The 19,981-nt window shown below is 43.0% G+C and overlaps 3 protein-coding genes across 4 annotated transcripts; all 3 read left to right on the top strand.

Annotated features, from left to right (window-relative positions):
* The first annotated feature begins 5 nt into the window (after positions 1–5).
* Positions 6–6,168, top strand: si:ch211-106k21.5. 2 transcript variants are annotated; one of them, XR_004616849.1, is made up of 4 exons: positions 6–270; positions 4,087–4,234; positions 4,304–5,620; positions 5,682–6,168. XR_004616849.1 is itself a non-coding variant. In XM_034614639.1 (3 exons), exon 3 carries the CDS (start codon positions 4,306–4,308, stop codon positions 5,518–5,520), a length of 1,215 nt encoding a protein of 404 aa, XP_034470530.1. In that variant the 5' UTR covers positions 6–270; positions 4,087–4,234; positions 4,304–4,305; the 3' UTR covers positions 5,521–6,168. The 2 variants fall into 2 exon arrangements, 1 of the variants encoding a protein (XP_034470530.1); XM_034614639.1 differs by having other exon boundaries at positions 4,304–6,168.
* A 4,117-nt stretch (positions 6,169–10,285) lies between these two features.
* On the top strand, positions 10,286–13,004 carry best4 (bestrophin 4). Its single transcript, XM_034613874.1, has 9 exons — positions 10,286–10,437; positions 10,537–10,637; positions 10,728–10,961; positions 11,540–11,694; positions 11,823–11,900; positions 12,075–12,227; positions 12,310–12,390; positions 12,479–12,633; positions 12,725–13,004. Exons 1-9 carry the CDS (start codon positions 10,286–10,288, stop codon positions 13,002–13,004), a joined length of 1,389 nt encoding a protein of 462 aa, XP_034469765.1.
* A 684-nt stretch (positions 13,005–13,688) lies between these two features.
* Positions 13,689–19,979, top strand: hectd3 (HECT domain containing 3). The gene is made up of 20 exons (XM_034614630.1): positions 13,689–13,787; positions 14,127–14,601; positions 15,087–15,340; positions 15,439–15,574; positions 15,786–15,907; positions 16,053–16,166; positions 16,260–16,342; positions 16,447–16,612; positions 16,778–16,859; positions 17,186–17,368; positions 17,551–17,603; positions 17,706–17,874; positions 17,956–18,069; positions 18,165–18,254; positions 18,463–18,669; positions 18,756–18,885; positions 19,094–19,168; positions 19,359–19,440; positions 19,558–19,629; positions 19,750–19,979. Exons 2-20 carry the CDS (start codon positions 14,248–14,250, stop codon positions 19,832–19,834), a joined length of 2,571 nt encoding a protein of 856 aa, XP_034470521.1. The 5' UTR covers positions 13,689–13,787; positions 14,127–14,247; the 3' UTR covers positions 19,835–19,979.
* Positions 19,980–19,981: the final 2 nt, after the last annotated feature.

Below are 19,981 nucleotides of genomic sequence, written 5' to 3'. Positions count from 1 at the left end.
CTACACACACACACACACACACGTCTACACCCTCACACACACACGTCTACACTCTCACGCACACACACAGACACACACACACACACACACACACACACACTAAGAGTGACTGCAGGCTGCATGTCCACATTCCGCTGTGAGGGAGGGAGACACTCCCAGTGATCCGCAGAGGTTGAACCAGTCCAGTTGATGGGATGCAGAGAGGAGAGTGAGGGTGATGATCCTGAAGCAGAACCAGTCTCAGGGCTGCAGCACCACTGGAAACCATGGGTAAGAAAACACATGTTCACATCTTATCCTAAATAAATGTGCTCAAGGAAGTTTATTTGTATTTTTACTCATAGAATCTCAGGTTAACTTATATTCTGTGAGTATTTTTGTTCTGCAGTCATGGTGGATTGTAACTTGCTTTGTGCACAACTGTATTTAAGTAACGCTAAGGTCACGGGTTCAAGACCCCCAATGCACCCCCCCCACCCTTCATAAAAGCCGACGCCAAAGAGTGCGTACAATTTTCTCAGTATTTAGCTTTTCCACAGTTTATCGATTCAGGAAACTGTCTGATTATGTCGTGTACGTCTGATTCCCATGTTTTCTGTGTAAACAACCCATTTCCTTTACGTCCAATTGGTAGAATTTCATTATATTAAGTGCAACAGATTTGAGAATCAGACTTTAAACCAAGACAACTTTCCATTGTTAGTCTCTCAAACCCTCTATGGTCATTTTTTCTTCAGTTTTAGTGTCTGTGCTCGGTCTGGCTCTGTTTGTGTACTTCATCATTCAATAAAGAAATATGTTATAGCACGTTAAGTTTAGCATGGACACATACTGTAAGTAAAATGGCTTAAAGAGAACAAAACAATTTTTTTCATGGACTGAACTGTAGATAAATACTTTCTTTACCTTAAATGAGTAGATTTTCATAATAATAAGTGCAAAAAATAAGAGATTTAAACAACACAACTTTTAGTTTTGGGACTTTCAGAGAATCAGTGTCGTCACTGGCAATAACTTAGAGATATTGTCTGATTGAAATCTGTACAAGAGGAGAATGGAGACCGTTATGCCAGAGGAAGCTCTGCAGCCAGGGAGGATGTAGCAACTCACATTGCTCGCGGGTGAGATCATCGATGTTCTTCAGATTTAAACCTTACTCCTCTCTCTCACACCCTGAGAGGACGTGATCCAAGAGAAGACCCCTCTCTCTCATTAGCTCTGAGGCTCTGGGAAGTTCAACCACTGCCTCTTGTTTGTTTGTCATTTCAAAAAAAGCCAAAGATCAACTCATCTGTCAGAGTCTACAGTGAAAGGCTTGCCTCATACAAATCTACAGAATCCTCACACAAGGCAGATCTTTCCAGCTGTCAGACACTGACCTGGGTTCAGATGAGAGTCGGACGTGACCTTTAGACGTCTGTTATCAGACCGAGATGAGAGTTTGACTCTGCAGGGTTGCACGGACTTCCAGGCTCCTACACAAAACTTAGCTCAAGCTAAAAGTGTGAGTATTTGGACCAAAGCATCAGGATCTAGATGCAAATGATATCTCACACACACACTTTTCCTTTTCCTCCTCAGAGGGAAAGAGATTTGAATATGTCACAGTAAGAGGCGTCAGCTAGAACAAAATGTTTTCACTGTGCAGAGAAACATGCAAATATATTCAGAGTGAGAGGATATACGGTGTTTTGCTCTATAAATAAACACGGTGCATTAAAGGCGTCAGGTCCTTTTAAGCATGTTTAAAACAACTATCGTTAAACAAAGAGCCAAACTGACTTAAAACGAAAATAAAAGAATATAAAAATTAAAAAACACACACAAACGCTAATGTCCCTTATCTTTTTAATTATAATACTTTAGTTATTGTCTGTTTAAGGGACATACTTTCTCAACTGAAAACCTGATGCTCATATAAAACCATAAAAGACAAGATCATTCTATTTACAGAACATAAACAGCCTTCACCCTCCTATACTCTGCACGCTTTATATTTAGGATGTATTAGATCTTTTCTACCAGCAGATAAAGGTCGAGTGTTTCTTCCCCTCGACAAACTTCCTGTATTTGTTGCTGCTGGTATTTTAAGTCGGGGTTAGAAAATCAGCAGCTGGTCTTAAAAACAAAGAGCATTAAACATCGTCTTTTTTCCTGTGAGTCTCTTTTCATTCAATGTTTTTCATCCCTGTCCTAAAGGTTGAAAGTGATTTTTCCTTCACGTGAGCAGGTCAATAGTCCAGGAGACAGATTCTTATTTAACCCTCATATTTGCAAAGGAGCGTCAATACTCACGGAGACAATATTCATTACATCATATGTCCCATTTTCTCCCACACGGGCTCTAGTATCTGGCCATGATTCATCAGAGCTAGTGGCCACACCTCATTACGTACTATGTTGTTTCATCTGCTCCGAATAACTATTGTTTCCATTATGGATTAATCTGCCAAACATGATCTCATCTCTGTTCATTTAAAAAAACATTTGCTCTGTTAAACAGTTTGTTGAAATAGTGAAATTAGACTTTTTGAGTATTTTGTTTTCTATCGTAAACAACGAAGAAAACCAGCAAATTTCGGTATTTAAACGATTAGTTAATTATCAGACAAGTTTAACTTTCTTTTATTCTTCTCAAGGTTTCTTGTTGTGATGAGATTTGTTGAGATTAGTGTGTGAATATGATTCATGCAGCGACTCTCCCCCTGAGGTCAGTTTACCTCCACTGCTGCTGCTGTGACCGGTGTCACCCTCAGCAGGTGAAGTGGGGATCAGGTCTATTCCATCACTAACAGGCTCCAGCTGTCACAGTCCTCCTCAGCCCTCCACTGAAGAACTGACCCTGTTGTTCGGGACTCGGCACATTCCTGCCTCCTCACTGCCGAGCAGCTCTCGGCTCTGTTGTGGATGATGATGATGATGATGATGAGGAGGAAGTCGACTGAACTCTGTCTCTGTCTCTGCTTCACGTGCAAGTGGGAAACACGGGCGCTGTTTATGTCGACCACATGTGCTGTTATGTTCAGGCAGCGTCACCCAAGTGCACAGAAACTTAAGGAAGTGACCAGCAATTAGTTGTTTTCTGTCTCAGAGGGAGGAGTTTCGTGTCACGAACTGTGAACCAGACACACGTTAGAAATGAAACCTGAGATGAGTCACATTTCTACCACGTGAAAAAATATAGTTTACTACTACATAAGTCTTGAAACATCTCATTTATTTCTACTGTTCATTTGTGTTTTCATGTTTTCAGCTTTTTGGTCTTTGTAAATCATGTAAATCTGACACGTTTACATGATTCTGATAGTAAAGTAAAGTCTAGTTAAGTTTATTCTCAGTGCATGTTACCATCTTGTTAATGCATCCATACTATTTATACTAAAACATCATGGTAGAATTTACAGGTTGCATTTCATATTTTACTTTCATATTTATTTACAAAAAGTAAAAGCAGCAATTTCCTTTTTATGTTTTAAATTTCTTTTGACTCCAGATTCATTTGATGTATTAATAAATATATAATTATATGGGAGTAAGATATATAGAGGTCTGATTATCAGAGTCAGACAATATTAATTTAGATAATGTTGCTCCTTAGTAGTGGTGATTTAGAGATGCAATGAAGTGTGCACCTCCAAATAATCAAAATAATTTAAAAAGACATAAGCATTGTTAAATCTTTTTTAATCAATTTAAGGATTGTATTTGTGTTATAAAACTGTTTGCAGGTTTATAATATACACTACATTAATATATACAGCTAAAGAAAAATGTTCTGGAGTGATCACAGGTTGAATTGAGTGTTTGATCCAAGATTCTGGTTGTAACTCGATCAAATTGGACTTTATGTTTCGAGGTCTCATCCTAAACTGAGTGATAGAGGATTAAACCACATGTAGTGTTTACAGTCAGATAATAGATATATGACAAGTTGTGACCTGACATTTCTCTTGGCTTGGTATAAACACTGAAGCTGGTTTGTCTCCAGCTTTACCATCGACTAATGTTTGTCTAACTCCCTCATGACAATTAACGGTGCAGCCTTTAACACCAAAGTCACAGCGGCATCTGTTTCTTCTCCCACAGCCAAACACTGGACTCCTGATCCCCGGTGACCGGCGTCGCCATGCCAACTCCCACGATCCTCACGGCAACCAGGAGTCCTCAGAGAAGCTGTTAGGTTTACAGGCGTCGTAGCGTCAGTGAGCGGATCAGCACTGAGACCAGGAGGCAGGTAGGACTGAGGAGAAGCTCAATTCTGACATGATAAACCAGCTCTTTCTGACTGTGTTTCCTGTTTCAGAGATGGTTTCCCAGTGGAGTCTCCTGCTGATCTTCACACTGCAGGTGAAGACGGGACTAGTCTTCGGATGCGTGTGTCCAGCAGCCACCTTTTCGTCCCAGTTCCCCTCTGAGGTTCCTGCTGGCATCTGCTGCCTGAACTTCTCTGGTTCTGCTCTCAATCACGTGCACTGGTCTGTGTTTACCAATGAGACAAACATAGAGACAGTGGATCTGTCCAACTGTAACATCAGCTCTGTTGATATGAGCAGCAGTGAGGCCTCCACCCTGCAGAAGGTTGACTTAGCTCATAATAGACTAACGACGTTGCCAAGGGGGTTTCTGTCCGGCCAGCCCAGCCTGATGGAGCTGGATCTGAGTGGGAACCTGCTGCAGGAGCTCCCTGACGGTTTCCTCCAGGACTCTGACGGCCTCCAGACGCTGCACCTTCAGGGAAACCAGCTGCGCTTCCTCCCCGAGTCCGTGCTGCAGAGACCAAGTCTGCGAAGGCTGGAGCTGGAGGGGAACCCCTGGGACTGCTCCTGTTTGCTCCTGGAGGCGCTGGAGGGAGGCAGGAAGGCCAACAGGACCACCAAGCTGGAGGATCTGGTGGGGAACATCACCTGCGCCTCTCCGGCTCACCTGGCCGACAGGAACGTGTGGTCGGTGAGGATCGGTGACGTGTGCCGCCCCGCTGGCCTCACCGCACTCTTCATCGTGCTCCCACTCCTCATCCTCGCCGCCTTGGTGCTCTGCTGGTGCTGCGGGAGGAAGAGGAGGAAGAAAGAAGCTCCTGTGTTCAGCACCCCCAAGAAGAAGGTGTCCAACTCCAGCAGCAACGGCCAGAAACATCTCAGCAAGCATCCGCCTGCAGCCGCTGAGCAGAGGGAAGCTGGAAGCGGCGTCAGTGAGGGCATCCTGAAGAACCAGCTGCTGCTACGTCCGGCGTCCGCCCTTCTGGGCAGCACCAGGGACATCTATGAGGAAGTGGAGATCAAGCTGGGCTCAGTGGAGTCTCTCCCCTGCTCCATCTCCACGGAGGGGAAGCCGGGCCCCCAGGAGCCCGACGGGGTCAGCAAGACAGAGCTGGACACGGTCAGTGTGACGGAGGTGATGAAAGACTCGGCCGACAGGGAGAAGGCGTACATGACCCAGTCCACTGAATACTACAGCCTGGTTCCAGGCATCGAGCTGGAGGACTCGGACCACGGGGAGTACGAGAACGTCGACCTCTCGTGACACCATCTTAAAGGAAGAGTTCCACATTGTAGGAAGTAGAATTATTAGCTTTTCTCGTTGAGTTACATGTAAAGATCAGCGACATCACATGTTTGTGGTAAAAGAGCTTTTGCATGTGTTGGTATAAGTTTGATATTTTACACAAGAGCTTACACACACACAAGTGTTTTTAAACTCCATTGCTTATTTAGTTGTAATATTTAATTTTATACAAATACAAACATTTTTGAAGCCATGTTTTTGAGGCCTTTAAGTAGCCTAGCTTAGCATAATGACAACATGGGAAAAAACTAGCCTCGAACTGCCCAAGTTAAGAAATATGATAAATGAATGGCTCAATGTATCTCTAATTAATTATAACACTTTTTTATTGCCACATTAATTCAATTTTAAAAGTCAAGAAAAAATACATTTTCAACTTTTTAACAACTTCCAAGACCATGATTCCCTAAAGAATTATGAAAAAAGCTACAGTGGCTAGCTTGCTAATTATCAATAAGCTAGCTCAGGGGTCGGTAATTCTCCGAGATTTAATGGAACGCAGCTTAAGTCACGCTAGCTGTTTCCCCCTGCTACCAGTCTTTATGCTAAGCTAAGCTAGTCATCTTCCGGCTGCATACAAACTCACAGACATGAGAATCGCACTGGTTGTGTCGGCCAATTCTCAACAAGGGGAATTTCGCAAAATGCAAATATCTCCTTTCAATGCACTGAAGAGAGACTGAGTGCGTGCGTGTGTGTGTGTGTGTGTGTGTGTGCGTGCATACGTGCATGTGTGTTTGTGTGTGTGTCAGTATAAGCTGTCGACACAGAGACAGCGTGGTCCGAACCCACTGTGGTATCACAATGTAAGAGGAAGTGATTTAATCCACAGCTTTTCCTGTGGGACATGAGGTGACGCACTGACTGTTTGAAAGAGGCCCACCTCTTCTCTCTGGAAAAAATGAAATGCCACCATTCGTGTGTTTTTTCAGTTTAACGCCATGAAAACCTACATCTAATGTATCGAGTCTGCAAAGAACAGGACGTGTTTTTAATTCCTGTACATTTTCCAGGTCAAACCAGCTTTCGCACAGTACTTTCCTTTAACGCTCCCATATGCAGTCCTCTGGTTTCTCATACAGGAAGTTCTGGATCCAACTCATCCAGCAGAAGCTGCACAACTAGAAATATAGGTGAACAATGACTAATCCAATCACGATGTCCACGGTTCATTTAATAGGAAATGTGGAATGTGAAGCTTGGGTGGGAAGTCTAAAATTATATAAGTCATTGTCTCAGCAAGTATAACAGGACTGAATCATGCTGGTGCTTTGTGTCGCAAACTAAAAGGTGCATTTAGGTTGTATAATGACGAAGCAGAGCAGATCTGTGCAGTGGTGCTGCAACAAAACAACACTGGAGAGGAACCCTACACTAAACTAATCATCATGAAGACGCAGACACTTGTTATCTAAGACTGTGGAGAAGTGACGGGCTAATTGGTTTGTGTTCGGTGAGACGGAGGCAGCGAGGGTGCAGCGAAGGGCGTGGAGCTTCCTGGAATTTAGATGACAGGGGAGTATGTTCCAGACGGGTTTGCACATATTTTCCATCAAAGCCTTAATTATTTAACATTGTTAAGGTTCACTCCAAATGTCAAAAAGCCTTTCGGTCAAAAGATGAACTGACAAATGAGGGAAACGTTTAGATTTTTGGTAGAATATATGCACAGATAAAGAGAGGAAAGGGTTTTATCTTCCAGAAGGACGTTTACTAAACTTTGGACCTGTTGGACTTTTTGACGTGTTGCAAGATATTTGATGTTTAAAGGTTAAAAAGTGAAAAGCCCAAGAGCTAGAAATATATTGAAGAAATATAAACAGCCCTCAGACATCGTTCATCGCACTTCCACTGCTTTAACCTGCTTTACAAGAACAATGCTTCTTTATCATTAAGTCTTTAAACATCATACTGTATCATATATCAAGCGTCCATCAAGCCAAACCATGAATAACGTCAATAAGTTTATTTATGATCCAATGTCCATTTTCAGTTGTTAAGTTGTTGAAACCAATGATCACCTGCTGGAAGTGAAAGGTCACTTTTTGCTTCTTGTGTCTGAAATCAAGGTCTCGTTGTTTCAAAAACAACATGATTTGATGGTTTATAAGAGCAGAGATTTAATTATTAATGCTATAATTAATTTCTGCCAACAGACACTGGATCTTTAATATTGCATGATGAGGGACCCATGACCTCAGTGTTTCCAATATCCTGGGATTGGAAAAGTGAAATAAGGCATCATTTTATTTTATATACACAGTAACATGAATAATTCCTCCTTGTAAAAAAACAAAATGGGTGAACTGCTACAACATGTAATAAAAGCATTGGTTTTATGTTTGTACTGACAGATGCACTATCTTGATTGTATTTAAATGCAACAGCTTTAAATATTGTCGAAAGATTAATAAATGCTTTTTTACTTTCAAAGATTTCTGCTTGACGTTGATGATTAACACAACAAAAGTTCGGGAACCGAACTGTGTCGTTACAGTTCACTGCTCCAGATCTTTTCACTTGATCTCTCTCTCTGCGGCCCCCCCGCTCTGTCTGCCCCCACAATGACCCAGGTCGGCCCCAGCTACCTGAAATCCTACTTTTCTTTTGAGCTCTGATTTCACTCACCGTGGGAAGTTGTAATTAGTGCATTGGGTTACCATAGCGATCAGCGCGCAGCTGCTCTGGCCGACCTGTTCTCAGAGGTTTCCAGGCCCCCGACCAGTATCCAGTAGCTGGGGGCAGGAAATGAGTGTTGTTGGAGTATCCATGGATTTAAATCTGGGAGTGAGTTTCGTCTCGATCGAGATCACAGAGCGACCATTGTCCTCTCATCTGATACACAGAAATCACACTCAGATATCCAAAGTGGAAATATTTCCTGAAGTGAAATAGTTTCACTCACATATGAAACCAGGTTTTAGAGCAATAATAAACTAAATGAACACGTGGCTTTTAGATGATCAGCACTTTTAATGGTTAGAAACATTGTGAATAGACTTTAAACATGTTATTTTTGTAGTTTTCTGTCAATATAAGTAACTTTGGGCGTCTTTGTCTATGAGATAAATACAGAAAGTGAAGCCTGAGGCCTGGAGCCAATGCTGCACACCACAAGAGCGCCATCTAGTGACCGGAATGGAAACTAACATTTACAAGGTGAACATGAAGCACATATTGTGAAAAGACATTTTTGTGGCTCATGTATAAACCAGCTGATAATAAGTGCAACAAACAGTGAGGCTCATCAGCCCCCTGCAGCTGAGGGACACGTACAGAGGGACACGTACAGAGGGAAGTCCACAGTGATGGCTCCTCTGGTGGAGGACAGACGAGGGCCTCATAAACATCCAGTCAGGGCAGAGCAAACAGACCCAGACCATAAAACACAGCTGGTGAGAAAAAAAAGAGTCAGATTTACAGTGGACGGCTCTGACCATGTGAAAGACAAACAATGAGTGGAGGACAGCAGCCAATGACGAAGGCTGAGAGACATGTGGGAGGGACCCTTCTGTCCATCCACCGTCAATCAACCTGCCTGCGAGAGATGTTTGGTTAAACTGTAAATAACAGTGTGTGATTTGATTGATTGTCTAAAGCAGGGACGTTCTATTGGCTTAGATAACAGACAGTTATTTATATAAAGTTAATTTGTATAGCACATGTGAAGAATATATATATACGCAAATACTTTGGATGTCTAGAAATAATTTATATAAAATACACCTCTTAAATATAAATATGACTATGACATCGGCAACAGCATAAAACACGGAGATTTAAAGGCATGAAACAGGCTGATAGTAGATTTGATTAGATATAAATTACAGCAATGAAATTGCATTAGATTCTTTAGATGCTTTAAAATAAATAAACCATAAAACAAATGATATTGTTCACTGTAAATCCTTCATTTTAGAAGCTTAACAACAACCAGCTGGCCTCCTATTCAAAATGAATGGATGTAATGGAATCTAATATGGAAATAAGTTGCTAATTCTTATTTCATAGTTGAGATCTTCATAAAATTAAATGTATTTTGCATTTAGTGTTCGTAAAAAAACAGCTTTAATTGTTATTGCTTCTAATAATGTCTGAGTAAAAACTATTTATACCCCCAAAGTATTTCTGCATACACAAAAAGAAATCAATATTTTAAACTACTTCTTTTATATTTGTTTTTTTAAGCTTTTATTTGTGATGGACATTATCATCTGACATATTGTAGAGCAAACAATTAATTGTCATTAAATAATACGTAGAGTAATAAATAATTAAATTATGGCAAGCCCACACATATCAGGGTTAACTTGGACACAGCATAATCAATCAGTAATATAAATCAATCAATAATCAATCTTTTATAATATTTGGAAGCCTCCACCCAACTTTATACAGAGGTTGCTTCCATGCAGTATCAGTTCCTGTAGGTGTGTATCTCTTTACACACGAGGTTCCCAGGTTATAAATCTAAAACGTTAATTTATAGCTGCACAACAGAGACGTTTAAATTGAAACCGAACAGACGAAGAACTTCTCTTCCCAGCGCACGACTCAACACGGTGACACACCTGCATCACAGGTGAGACACATCGGGACTTTTCTTTCTTTAATCAGTGGTGCATCTTATAAAATGTTGATTTATTAATATTATCTATCACAAAATGCAAAATTTCAACATGTATTTTAAACCTTTTGCAGGAATTGTCTGCGCAGAGTAAACATGACGGTCTCTTACACCCTGGAGGTGGCCAACGTGAGGTTTGGAGGTTTCTCCAAGCTGCTGTTCAGATGGAAAGGAAGCATCTACCGGCTGCTCTACAAGGATCTCCTGGCTTTCTGTGGAGTTTATCTGTTTTTCAGTTTGTTTTACAGGCAAATAAACTCACTTTGAATCGTTTTCATTCTGCTATCTGTCAAATCATGATCCGGATTTTAGTGTTTGTGTCTTTTACTGTTTTATGTGCTTCACAGGTTTCTCCTCACCCCAAAGCAGCAGGACCTGTTTGAGCGGATCGCCCTTTACTGTGACCAGTTCACCAACACCAACTTCATCCCAGTTCTATTTGTACTGGGTAAGTGTGACTGAACTGGATGTGTCTGAAACAAGTGAAATGAGAAGACACTGCAGGTCCCCTTATTTTATTTTGCTTTATTTGTTCCAGGTTTCTATGTGACCCTGGCCTTCAATCGTTGGTGGGGTCAGTACACCAGCTTCCCGCTGCCTGACAACCTGATGATGGTGGTGTCTGGAAACGTCCACGGGGCCGACGAGAGGGGTCGTCTGCTGCGGCGAACACTCATGAGATACGCCAACTTGTCTTCAGTTCTTATTCTCCGCTCCATAAGCACCAGAGTTCACAAACGTTTCCCCACGTTGAAGCACATTGTGGAGGCTGGTGAGACAAAAACTACAAACCTTTTCTGTTTTATTCATTTCATAACATTTTGCTCAAAGACTTTTTTCCCCTTTCCGAATAAAACCATTCTCCTCTTTTAATTCCACTACACTTCTGTAACACCTGAAGATATTGGTTTAGCTTGTAAAAAAGTATCTAATGTAAGAAAACTGACATTTATAGTGATTAAACAGAGTTTTAAGTACAATTAAAACTCACACAGGGAAAACTCCTAATTGCATTTGAAATTCGTAAAGAGTTCGTAAAGTAATATTCCTTTAAGCTATCTAAACGTTTCATAGCTAAATCATTAAAATATCTCTTTTTTTGTAATGAATATAGTTTTGGAGTAATCCAACTTTTTTAGGGTTGCAACTAACAATTATTTCTTAATAACCAATCGATATGCAGAATATATTCTTTCACAGTCTCTGTCCAGTTAACAGTCGATATATTCAATTTACTCTCTTGTTGAGAAAAAGGAGCTGGAACCATCAGTTATGTGGAATTTGAACCCTTTGAATGACAGATATCTTTTTTTTTACATCTGATAATCAACACGTCTGATCTGTGTCCAGGATTCATGACGACGCAAGAGCTGGAAAAGTTTGAGTCGCTGCCCTCGGATTTCAACAAGTACTGGATGCCTCTGACGTGGTTCTCAAACCTGGCATCCAGAGCCCGAGAGGAGGGACGAGTGAGGGACGACATCGCTCTGAGGCTCCTGATGGATGTGAGGGGATTCTGCAGAAGAACAAAGCAACTATACAAACTCTATCTTATAAATTACAAATAAGAAACAGATCAAATACAACCATAACACGTGACTTTATATTGTTAACTGCTCTACTGTGTTTGCAGGAGCTTAATAAGTACCGAGCCAAGTGCAGCCTCTTGTTTCACTATGACTGGATAAGCATCCCTCTGGTTTACACTCAGGTAGGAAGAGCCATGTACCCAGGAGTATTTTACTTCTACTGGAAGTACTGCAGTATTTATGGGTTTAATAAAACATTATATTTTCTCTATCGTGAGCTTTTTGGTTGAGATGCAGTTGTACTTTGTCACTTTTTGAAACTGACCCGATCATTGTCTCCTTGTTCACCTGTGCAGGTTGTTACTATTGCAGTCTACTCGTATTTTGCCTTCTGCTTGATTGGCCGACAATTCCTGAACCCAGAGAAGGGATACAAGAATCACAACCTGGACATGTACGTCCCTGTTTTCACTCTGCTGCAGTTCTTCTTCTACACCGGCTGGCTCAAGGTAACACGGCACGTCCACGGATCACTGGAAGGAACCGATTTAGTTTAGATTGTTGTGATTAGATTGTGTTTCCTTTCTGTAGGTGGGGGAGTTGATCATCAATCCGTTTGGCGAAGACGATGATGACTTTGAAACCAACCAGCTGATCGACCGAAACATTCAGGTTTTACCCCCCCAAGGTTTCTCTCCATTACAACCACTGTAAACATCTGGAATAAGTCCTCACTGGACTCTCTTCCTCTCTCCTGTAGGTGTCCATGCTGGCAGTGGACGATATGTACCAGAACCTGGCTCCACTTGAGAAGGACAAGCACTGGGCACAGAGACATTTCTCCGTCCCTTACACCCTGTCCACAGCAGCAGAGACTCTCACGCCAGCTTTCAAAGGCTCCACATTTGACATGAGGTTAATTCCTTTTCACTTTTATATCGCATCCCTTGTGTCCAGTCCAGACAGAGCGAAGAACCTGAGCTTAAACTTTCTCCCATGTTCACAGGATGAGTGCGGAGGATCTGGAGATTCACCAGCCTGCGGACACTCCAGTAAAGAAACAGTATTTACCTCTTAAAGGCTTCCAGGGTGATGGAGCCGACGGTTTCCTGCAGAGGGCTAAAGGAAACCGTGGTGGGAGCCTCCCTTCTCTGGTGGATGTCTCATCACAGCCAAACGAGGAGGAAGATGTTGATGTTCCCCTTGAAGGAGACGTCAGTGGGAACAACAACACAGAACTACAAGAAATGTTATTGATTAAAGTTGCAGTGGAAAACAACCAGTGAAGATAACCTGACATAGCTCCAGTTGCATCTTGGTACCTGTGCTGCAACCACACTATATATAAAATATATATTGTTGTTTATTTTTTTCAAATGAACAAAAATGTAATTTTGAAATAAAACATATTTGGTGTTATTGTGTTTTTTTTTGTACAGCTGTGCACTGAATGCATAACAGCACAAACTCATTTGGTTTGGTGTCTTTGAGTTCTGATCCCTTTCATCCACATCAATCATTACTGATCTTATTCTGAAAAAGAATCACTTCTAGTTAAATACATGACACAAGCATGGAGGTCCACTCAGAAATAAAAGCAGACACAACAATGCAAATGAATACATGTTGAAAAACATAAATAGCATTTTAATTCATGAAACTGTGCATAGTATTATTTTATGTATTTATTATTTGGCAGCATGATGTGTTCAATCTTCAAAATGCACCATGTAATAGCTGGACTGCTTTTAAGCCACGTGGTCCTGCTTTTATTCTGAAGAGCACTAAACGCGAACTTGAGCCTCGTCCTCACAAACATTATTCATCAAACCCAAACTGGGAAAAGTCAAACGGAGCCACGATAGACATCTGTTTAAAAATAACTGTGACTTAATCAAACTTTGTGTAAACTTTGTACAAATGAAGAAAACACCTGCGAGACTTTTATTCTGAAACACACAAACGACGGGAGGCGGCGAGGGTCAAACGGCGTCTTCCGCGTTGTGAGAGCAGTGAGAAACCCTCAGACAGCGACAGACGAGCTTCTCATTCAGATCCTCGACACCAGAAACAGGTGAATTCAACACATCTCCTCACTTCACTGAGAGTTTGAGCTCACGAGATGTTTCGGTTCTTCGCCTCTGAGCAGATTCAACGTGTTTAGCGGCTGTTGTGTTGCCAGCAGGCTAACACTTAGCCACCATGCTAACGCTAGCTGTGCTCACTCCTGCCGCTAAGACAGAAACTTTTCCGGCTCTATCAGTGAACTTTGGCCGCTGATAAGCTTCGTTTCTGACCCTTTGAGACTCTGGAGACGAAGTCGCACGTGAATCAACCCCGCGGAGTTTGATTCGTGTTCATCGAAGCTTCCGATTTCACGAATGTTCGCTTTTGTTTTGGTTTGTTTGACAGAAGCGTCCAGGATAATGGTGTGATGTCAGCGGACGCCCCCCTCCTGCCCCTGCTGAGCTGCTGACTGTCACCACCTTCATCACCTCCATCCTCCTCCTCCTCCTCCTCCTCATCATCATGACCCTGGGAGACAACCCTCACCTGCTGCTCGGCAGGATCCGCTTCCTGAACCGCTGCATCGAGAGCTTCCGGAGGAGCGAGCCGGTGCCGGAGTGTCTGTGCTACGTGCCCAGGGAGGTGTGCTACAAGATCTGCAAGGACTCGTCGGCCACCTCCGGAGCCGCCTCGGGAGCGTCTGCAGGCGGATCCGTGGCCGGCAAAACACTGGTCCCGGTCTTTGAGAGTCCCCATCTGGTCCCGCACAGCAAGAGGACGTGCAAGTACAACATCGAGCCGAAGAAGGGGACGTGTATCCGGACCACGGGGGAAGAGTACTGCAACAGCCAGGGCCTGTGGGTCAAACTCAGCAAGGTACAAGCCTGCCTGGTTCCAGTCACACCATCATCACCACACTCAAGATGTAATGCCCCACAACAGTCACAGCATAACACATAACAAGAACACAAACACATAACCCCCTCCCCCTAAAACATAACACACATCTGTGGATGTAAAATACAGAATAAAATGAAATACAGTCAAAACTAGTACAAATAGAATAGGATGTGCGGTGCTTAAAATACAATAAAAGTCAGTAGTAGTTATTGCTTTGCGTTCATTTCCTTAGGTAAAAGTTCTAATACTACACAATAAAATACTACATTACAAGTAAATCCCTGTAAATGATACTTAGATATAGGTCTGTTTGTGTAAGCATTTTTAGGAGAACGTCCGGTAAATGCTGCAATTTATAAAGCCCCATGTCTTCTGATTGTTCATTATATATATATATTATATTATTATTAATGTGGGGGGTGGAAACGCATGTTGACATATTGATCCATCTGTGTTTCCAGGAGCAGCTGGAGGAGCACCGTCCAGGTCAGGAGCTGGAGGAAGGCTGGATCATGGTGTGTAAACACACGGAGGGAGGCGACAGGCTGGTGCCGGTGGAGTCACCGGAGACCGTCAGCAGGCAGCAGCAGCTCCTCGGCTACGACCACAAGCCCTGCAACAGGTGGGAGCAGGTGGTGGATGTGGAGAACGCGCTCTACATCGGAGCCAAGCCCAAAATCGCTGAGTGCGACAACGCCGCCGTCCAGAAGTTAAGGTGAGACCGTTTGTGTGAAGTCAAATGAAAGTGTGGAGACCTGTTGGGAGGTTTTTCTGCAGCAGCAGGTTGTGATGTCTTTCCCTCAAATCCTCAAGGTATGTTCCTCCCACCTGGTCATATGAATGTGACGAGGACCTGGTGCACTACTTCTACGACCACATAGGGAAGGAGGATGAGAACCTGGGGAGTGTGAAGCAGTGTGTGACCAGCATCGATGTTTCTTCATGCTCGGTTAGTCACAAATGGGCTGCTGGCTTTTTTGTTTTCTTAGGATTGAAATGTTGCAGCTGTTCACATTTTTCAAGACAAAGTTCTTAGAATAAATCAAAGTGTATTTAAGTCATAGCCTGTTGGTCTCAGGCAGCTGTCAATCCCAATGTTTCACACACAAACACCTTATTAAAACCCAACTGATCAGAAACACCCTGGTATGTGTTGATAGGAGGATCCCAGTGGAGGAGCGAGCTGTCTGACTGATGGCGACACGGAAACTTACTGGGAGAGCGACGGCGTGCAGGGACAACACTGGATCCGGCTGCACATGAAGAGAGGCACTGTGGTAAAGTAAGAAGCCGCTGAGCAACAAAAGACATTCAAACCAACTTTAGTGTAATGTTGTTAATAATAATCCCCCAAGAAATCCTGTCAGATGTGTTGCTTGCTTTGCCAAGTGAGGCATCTCATTTCTTCTTCACTTCTCTCTCTCCAGTAAGCTGATATTGACCGTGGACTCCACAGACGACAACTACATGCCCAAGAGGTGCACGGTGTTCGGAGGAGAGGGAGACAACTTGAAGAAAATGAGTGATGTCACCATAGACGAGTGAGACTAAAAATAGCTTTCACTAAAAGGTCCTTAGATCTCACAGCTCATGCTTGAGTAGATATATAACCTCTGCTCTGTCTCTGCCTCTAGTAACCTGATAGGAGAAGTGTGTGTACTGGAAGACATGACATCCCACTTGCCTGTCATTGAAATTCGAATTGAGGAATGTAGAGGTAATGCATTTTTTACATGTCTGTACATATTTAGACAGATACTTCCTGTGATCTTAACACTTGTGAATTTGAATCTGTCTTTCTCAACCCTTTTGCTTTTAAAGACGAGGGAATAGACGTCCGGATCCGAGGCTTAAAGATCAAGTCGTCGTGTGAGAGGGACTTGGGTTTGAACGCTGATGTTTTCCAGTCCTCTAACCTGGTGCGCTACCCCCGTCTGCAGGGCACCGTGCCCGACGTCCTGTACCGCAGAGCATTAGTCATCCAGAGGTAGGTCCACGTTCATCATATTGTCAGTGTATGCAAGGCTCAGAAAAAATATGTGCAGTTCACGTCACGATGGTTTTAGACATTTTATAGATTTTTTTTTTTATTCAAGCAACAAGCAAATCTGTAGGTTAGTTGTGATTGTTGCTGTTCTGTCTCACTCTGCAGGTTCATCTGCCTCCTGGACAGTGTGCTCCCACACGTGGTGCCAGCTTGGGACTACAGCCTGGGAACCTTTAACCATGTCAAAGTGAGTTCTCTCGAAACTTAAAAAATATACAATACAGTCGCTGATACATAAGCAGTAATAATCCCCAAACAGCTGTTCTTTTCCACCAGATTTCTAATCAATACACAGAGAGATTTTACCCTGGGTGGCCTTTATTAAATGACTGTGAAACAGTGTTTGAAAGGGATGTGAAATTAAAAGTTCTTTGGAACATCATTGGCTGAAAGTCAAAGTAGAACTTATTGTCATCTTCTCCATATACAGTTCAATGGAACTAAATCATGTTCCTTCAGTTTATAAGCTTCCAACAAGGTTTTTAAACCTGTGTCCTCTCTGTCGCCCTCTAGAGTATAAAGCAGTTCCTGCTGCTGTCGAAGCGTCGCTCAGCTCTCATCACTCAGTCCCTGAAGGACTCTGAGACCAGTAAACCAAACTTCATGCCCCGACTCTACATCAACAGACGTCTGGCCATGGAGCACAGAGACAACCCGTCTCTGGACCCCACCTCCAAGAGTGCTGTGTTCATTCAGGTAACAACTAGACTCAGACACTGTTGACCTGAAAAGTGAAACTTAATATTTTGCTCATAAACACTGAGATGGATAAATATAAATAAGTGTTTGGTGCAATGGATCATTTCCATCACGTTGTTTGTTCATTTAAATGTCTGTGTGATGTAATAACACCGTTATTATAATTTATTTCCTTGCAGGTGTATGAAGGCCTCAAGCCATCGGACAAATTTGAGAAGATCTTGGATTATAGGTTTGTATTTGTAGATCCCTACAGATTTTTCTTTTCTGAAAATGTCAGTCTGTTGAGAACAATAAAATGTAAATCTTCAATCTTTCCTGTTGTATCTGTCAGGTGGCCGGCTCGCTACGACCAGTGGTGGGAGTGTAAGTTCATCGCAGAGGGAATCATTGACCAGGGAGGTGGATTTAGAGACAGCCTGGCCGACATGTCTGAGGAGCTCTGCCCCAGCTCAGCCGAGTGTCCAATGCCTCTGCCATTCTTCTGCCGCACATCCAACCAGGTAATCATCACTGCCCGCACAGTGTCAGGATTCAGACTGGATGTGGCTTCTTTCTTAAACTTTCCTTTGCTGCTCCCTCAGGGCGCCTTAGAAGCCAAAGATTATTACGTCCCCAACCCATCCTGTAAAGAGTTCCACAAGTACGAGTGGATCGGTCAGCTCATGGGAGCTGCTCTCAGAGGAAAGGATTTCTTGGTGAGTGATGCTCACTCTCCACCTACTCCAGGTTGTTTGCATTGGATGAATGCTTAGACTTGATTTTCCTTACTTGGTTGTGTGTGACCCTGCAGGTCTTGGCTCTGCCTGGGCTGGTGTGGAAGCAGCTGACTGGGGAAGCCATCACCTGGACTAAAGATTTCCCTGCTGTAGACTCTGTTCTGGTGAGGACATGGACATTATTTACAGCTGCTGAACAGTCAATCAATCAACCCCGTGTCTCAGCAGACCAGATTACCTTTTACATTTCTGTGAATTTTCATTGTCTTTCATCGTCTCACTAAGGTACTAATCTGCTGCACTGACTTCCTATTTGTTGAGTCGTTGTCTCAAGGTAAATATGGGTGTGTGTGTGTGTGTGTGTGTGTGCAGGTAAACTTGCTGGAGGCCATGGAGAACATGGACCAAGAGACGTATGAGTTCAGGTTTGGGGAGGAGCTGGTGTACACCACCCTGCAGAGCGACGGCCAGATGGTGGAGCTCATCCCTGGTGGCAGTAACGTGGCAGTGCGCTACGAGGACCGCAGCGAGTTCGTCCGCCTGGTGCAGAAAGCTCGGCTGGACGAGAGCAAAAAGCAGGTCAGACTTCAGTAGCGTGACACTTTGTCTTTAAATATAATGCAGCTTGGAATGTGGTTAGACTTAATTCATCATGTGTGGTGCAGATTGCAGCCATGCAGGCGGGGCTGCTGAAGGTGGTTCCTCAGGCAGTGCTGGACCTGCTCACCTGGCAGGAGGCGGAAAAGAAAGTGTGTGGAGACCCAGAGATCACTGTGGAAGCCTTGAAACGACTCAGTGAGTGTCCAGATGTTTCATTTAATCACACATCTGTAGGGATGTCGGTCTGTTAGTCTGTTTGAGTGAAGTAACCCAACAATTGAGTTAACACGATACATTGCAGAGACTTTTACTGACGGTAATGAATCCATGTGACTTTTGGGAACATGGTGAAATGGCAACGACAAAGTTTAATCACACAAGATGTTGTTTCTATCTCCACCAGCACGATATGAAGACCTGGAACAAAGTGACGTCCGGGTGCAGTACTTGTGGGAAGCGCTGACAAACTTTACCAATGGTCAGTTCGTTGTTTATTTGCTGACGCTTCACAGCAGTGAATATCCTGAACAACATATCTTCTTAACTATTAAGTAATTTGTCTTGGTGTATTTGTTGTGATAAAAACATACAGCACGTCTCTGCATCACTGTTGAGATGAGGACGATGAACTGTGTGACTGACTGTGTTTTCATATTTTGTTTTCTCAGAGGATCGCAGCAGGTTTCTGAGGTTTGTAACTGGTAGAAGTCGTCTTCCTGCGCCGATCTACGTCTTTCCTGACAAGCAGGGGTGAGCACTCGTACATCCCAAACCACAAACAATAAAGATATCTGTTCATAAAACGTATCATGGAACATTATGCTACTAGTTTATGTATTTTTAAATGTTTTCTGTTTCCTGATTCAGCTCTGAAACGACGGATGCACTTCCACAGTCCTCCACATGTTCCTCCACTCTTTATTTACCCAACTATCCCAGGTATAACAATGTGTACTGCTGTGTTCATGACGTACCAGTCCCTGTTATCTTAAACTTTACATCAATATGACACTGAGACATTATGAAGTGGATAACTGTCTGATAACTTCTGTCCTGCAGTGCAAAGGTTTGTGAGGAGAAGCTGCGATACGCTGCGTACAACTGTGTGGCCATCGACACAGACATGAGCCCCTGGGAAGAATGATCTCTGCTGCTTCACTGAATGAACTCTGCACACTTTACGAATCACTGATGAAGGCAGAACGCTTGCTAAGTTGATCACCACATCTACACAATTGCCAATTTAATCTATGCTGTATATAATAAAGAAATATATGGAAACATGGAAATG

This window comes from Hippoglossus hippoglossus, chromosome 17 (assembly GCF_009819705.1).
Source record: "Hippoglossus hippoglossus isolate fHipHip1 chromosome 17, fHipHip1.pri, whole genome shotgun sequence".
NCBI lineage: Eukaryota > Metazoa > Chordata > Actinopteri > Pleuronectiformes > Pleuronectidae > Hippoglossus > Hippoglossus hippoglossus.
Note: the sequence above shows the minus strand (reverse complement) of the source record. Positions and strands in the feature narration are given on the sequence as shown.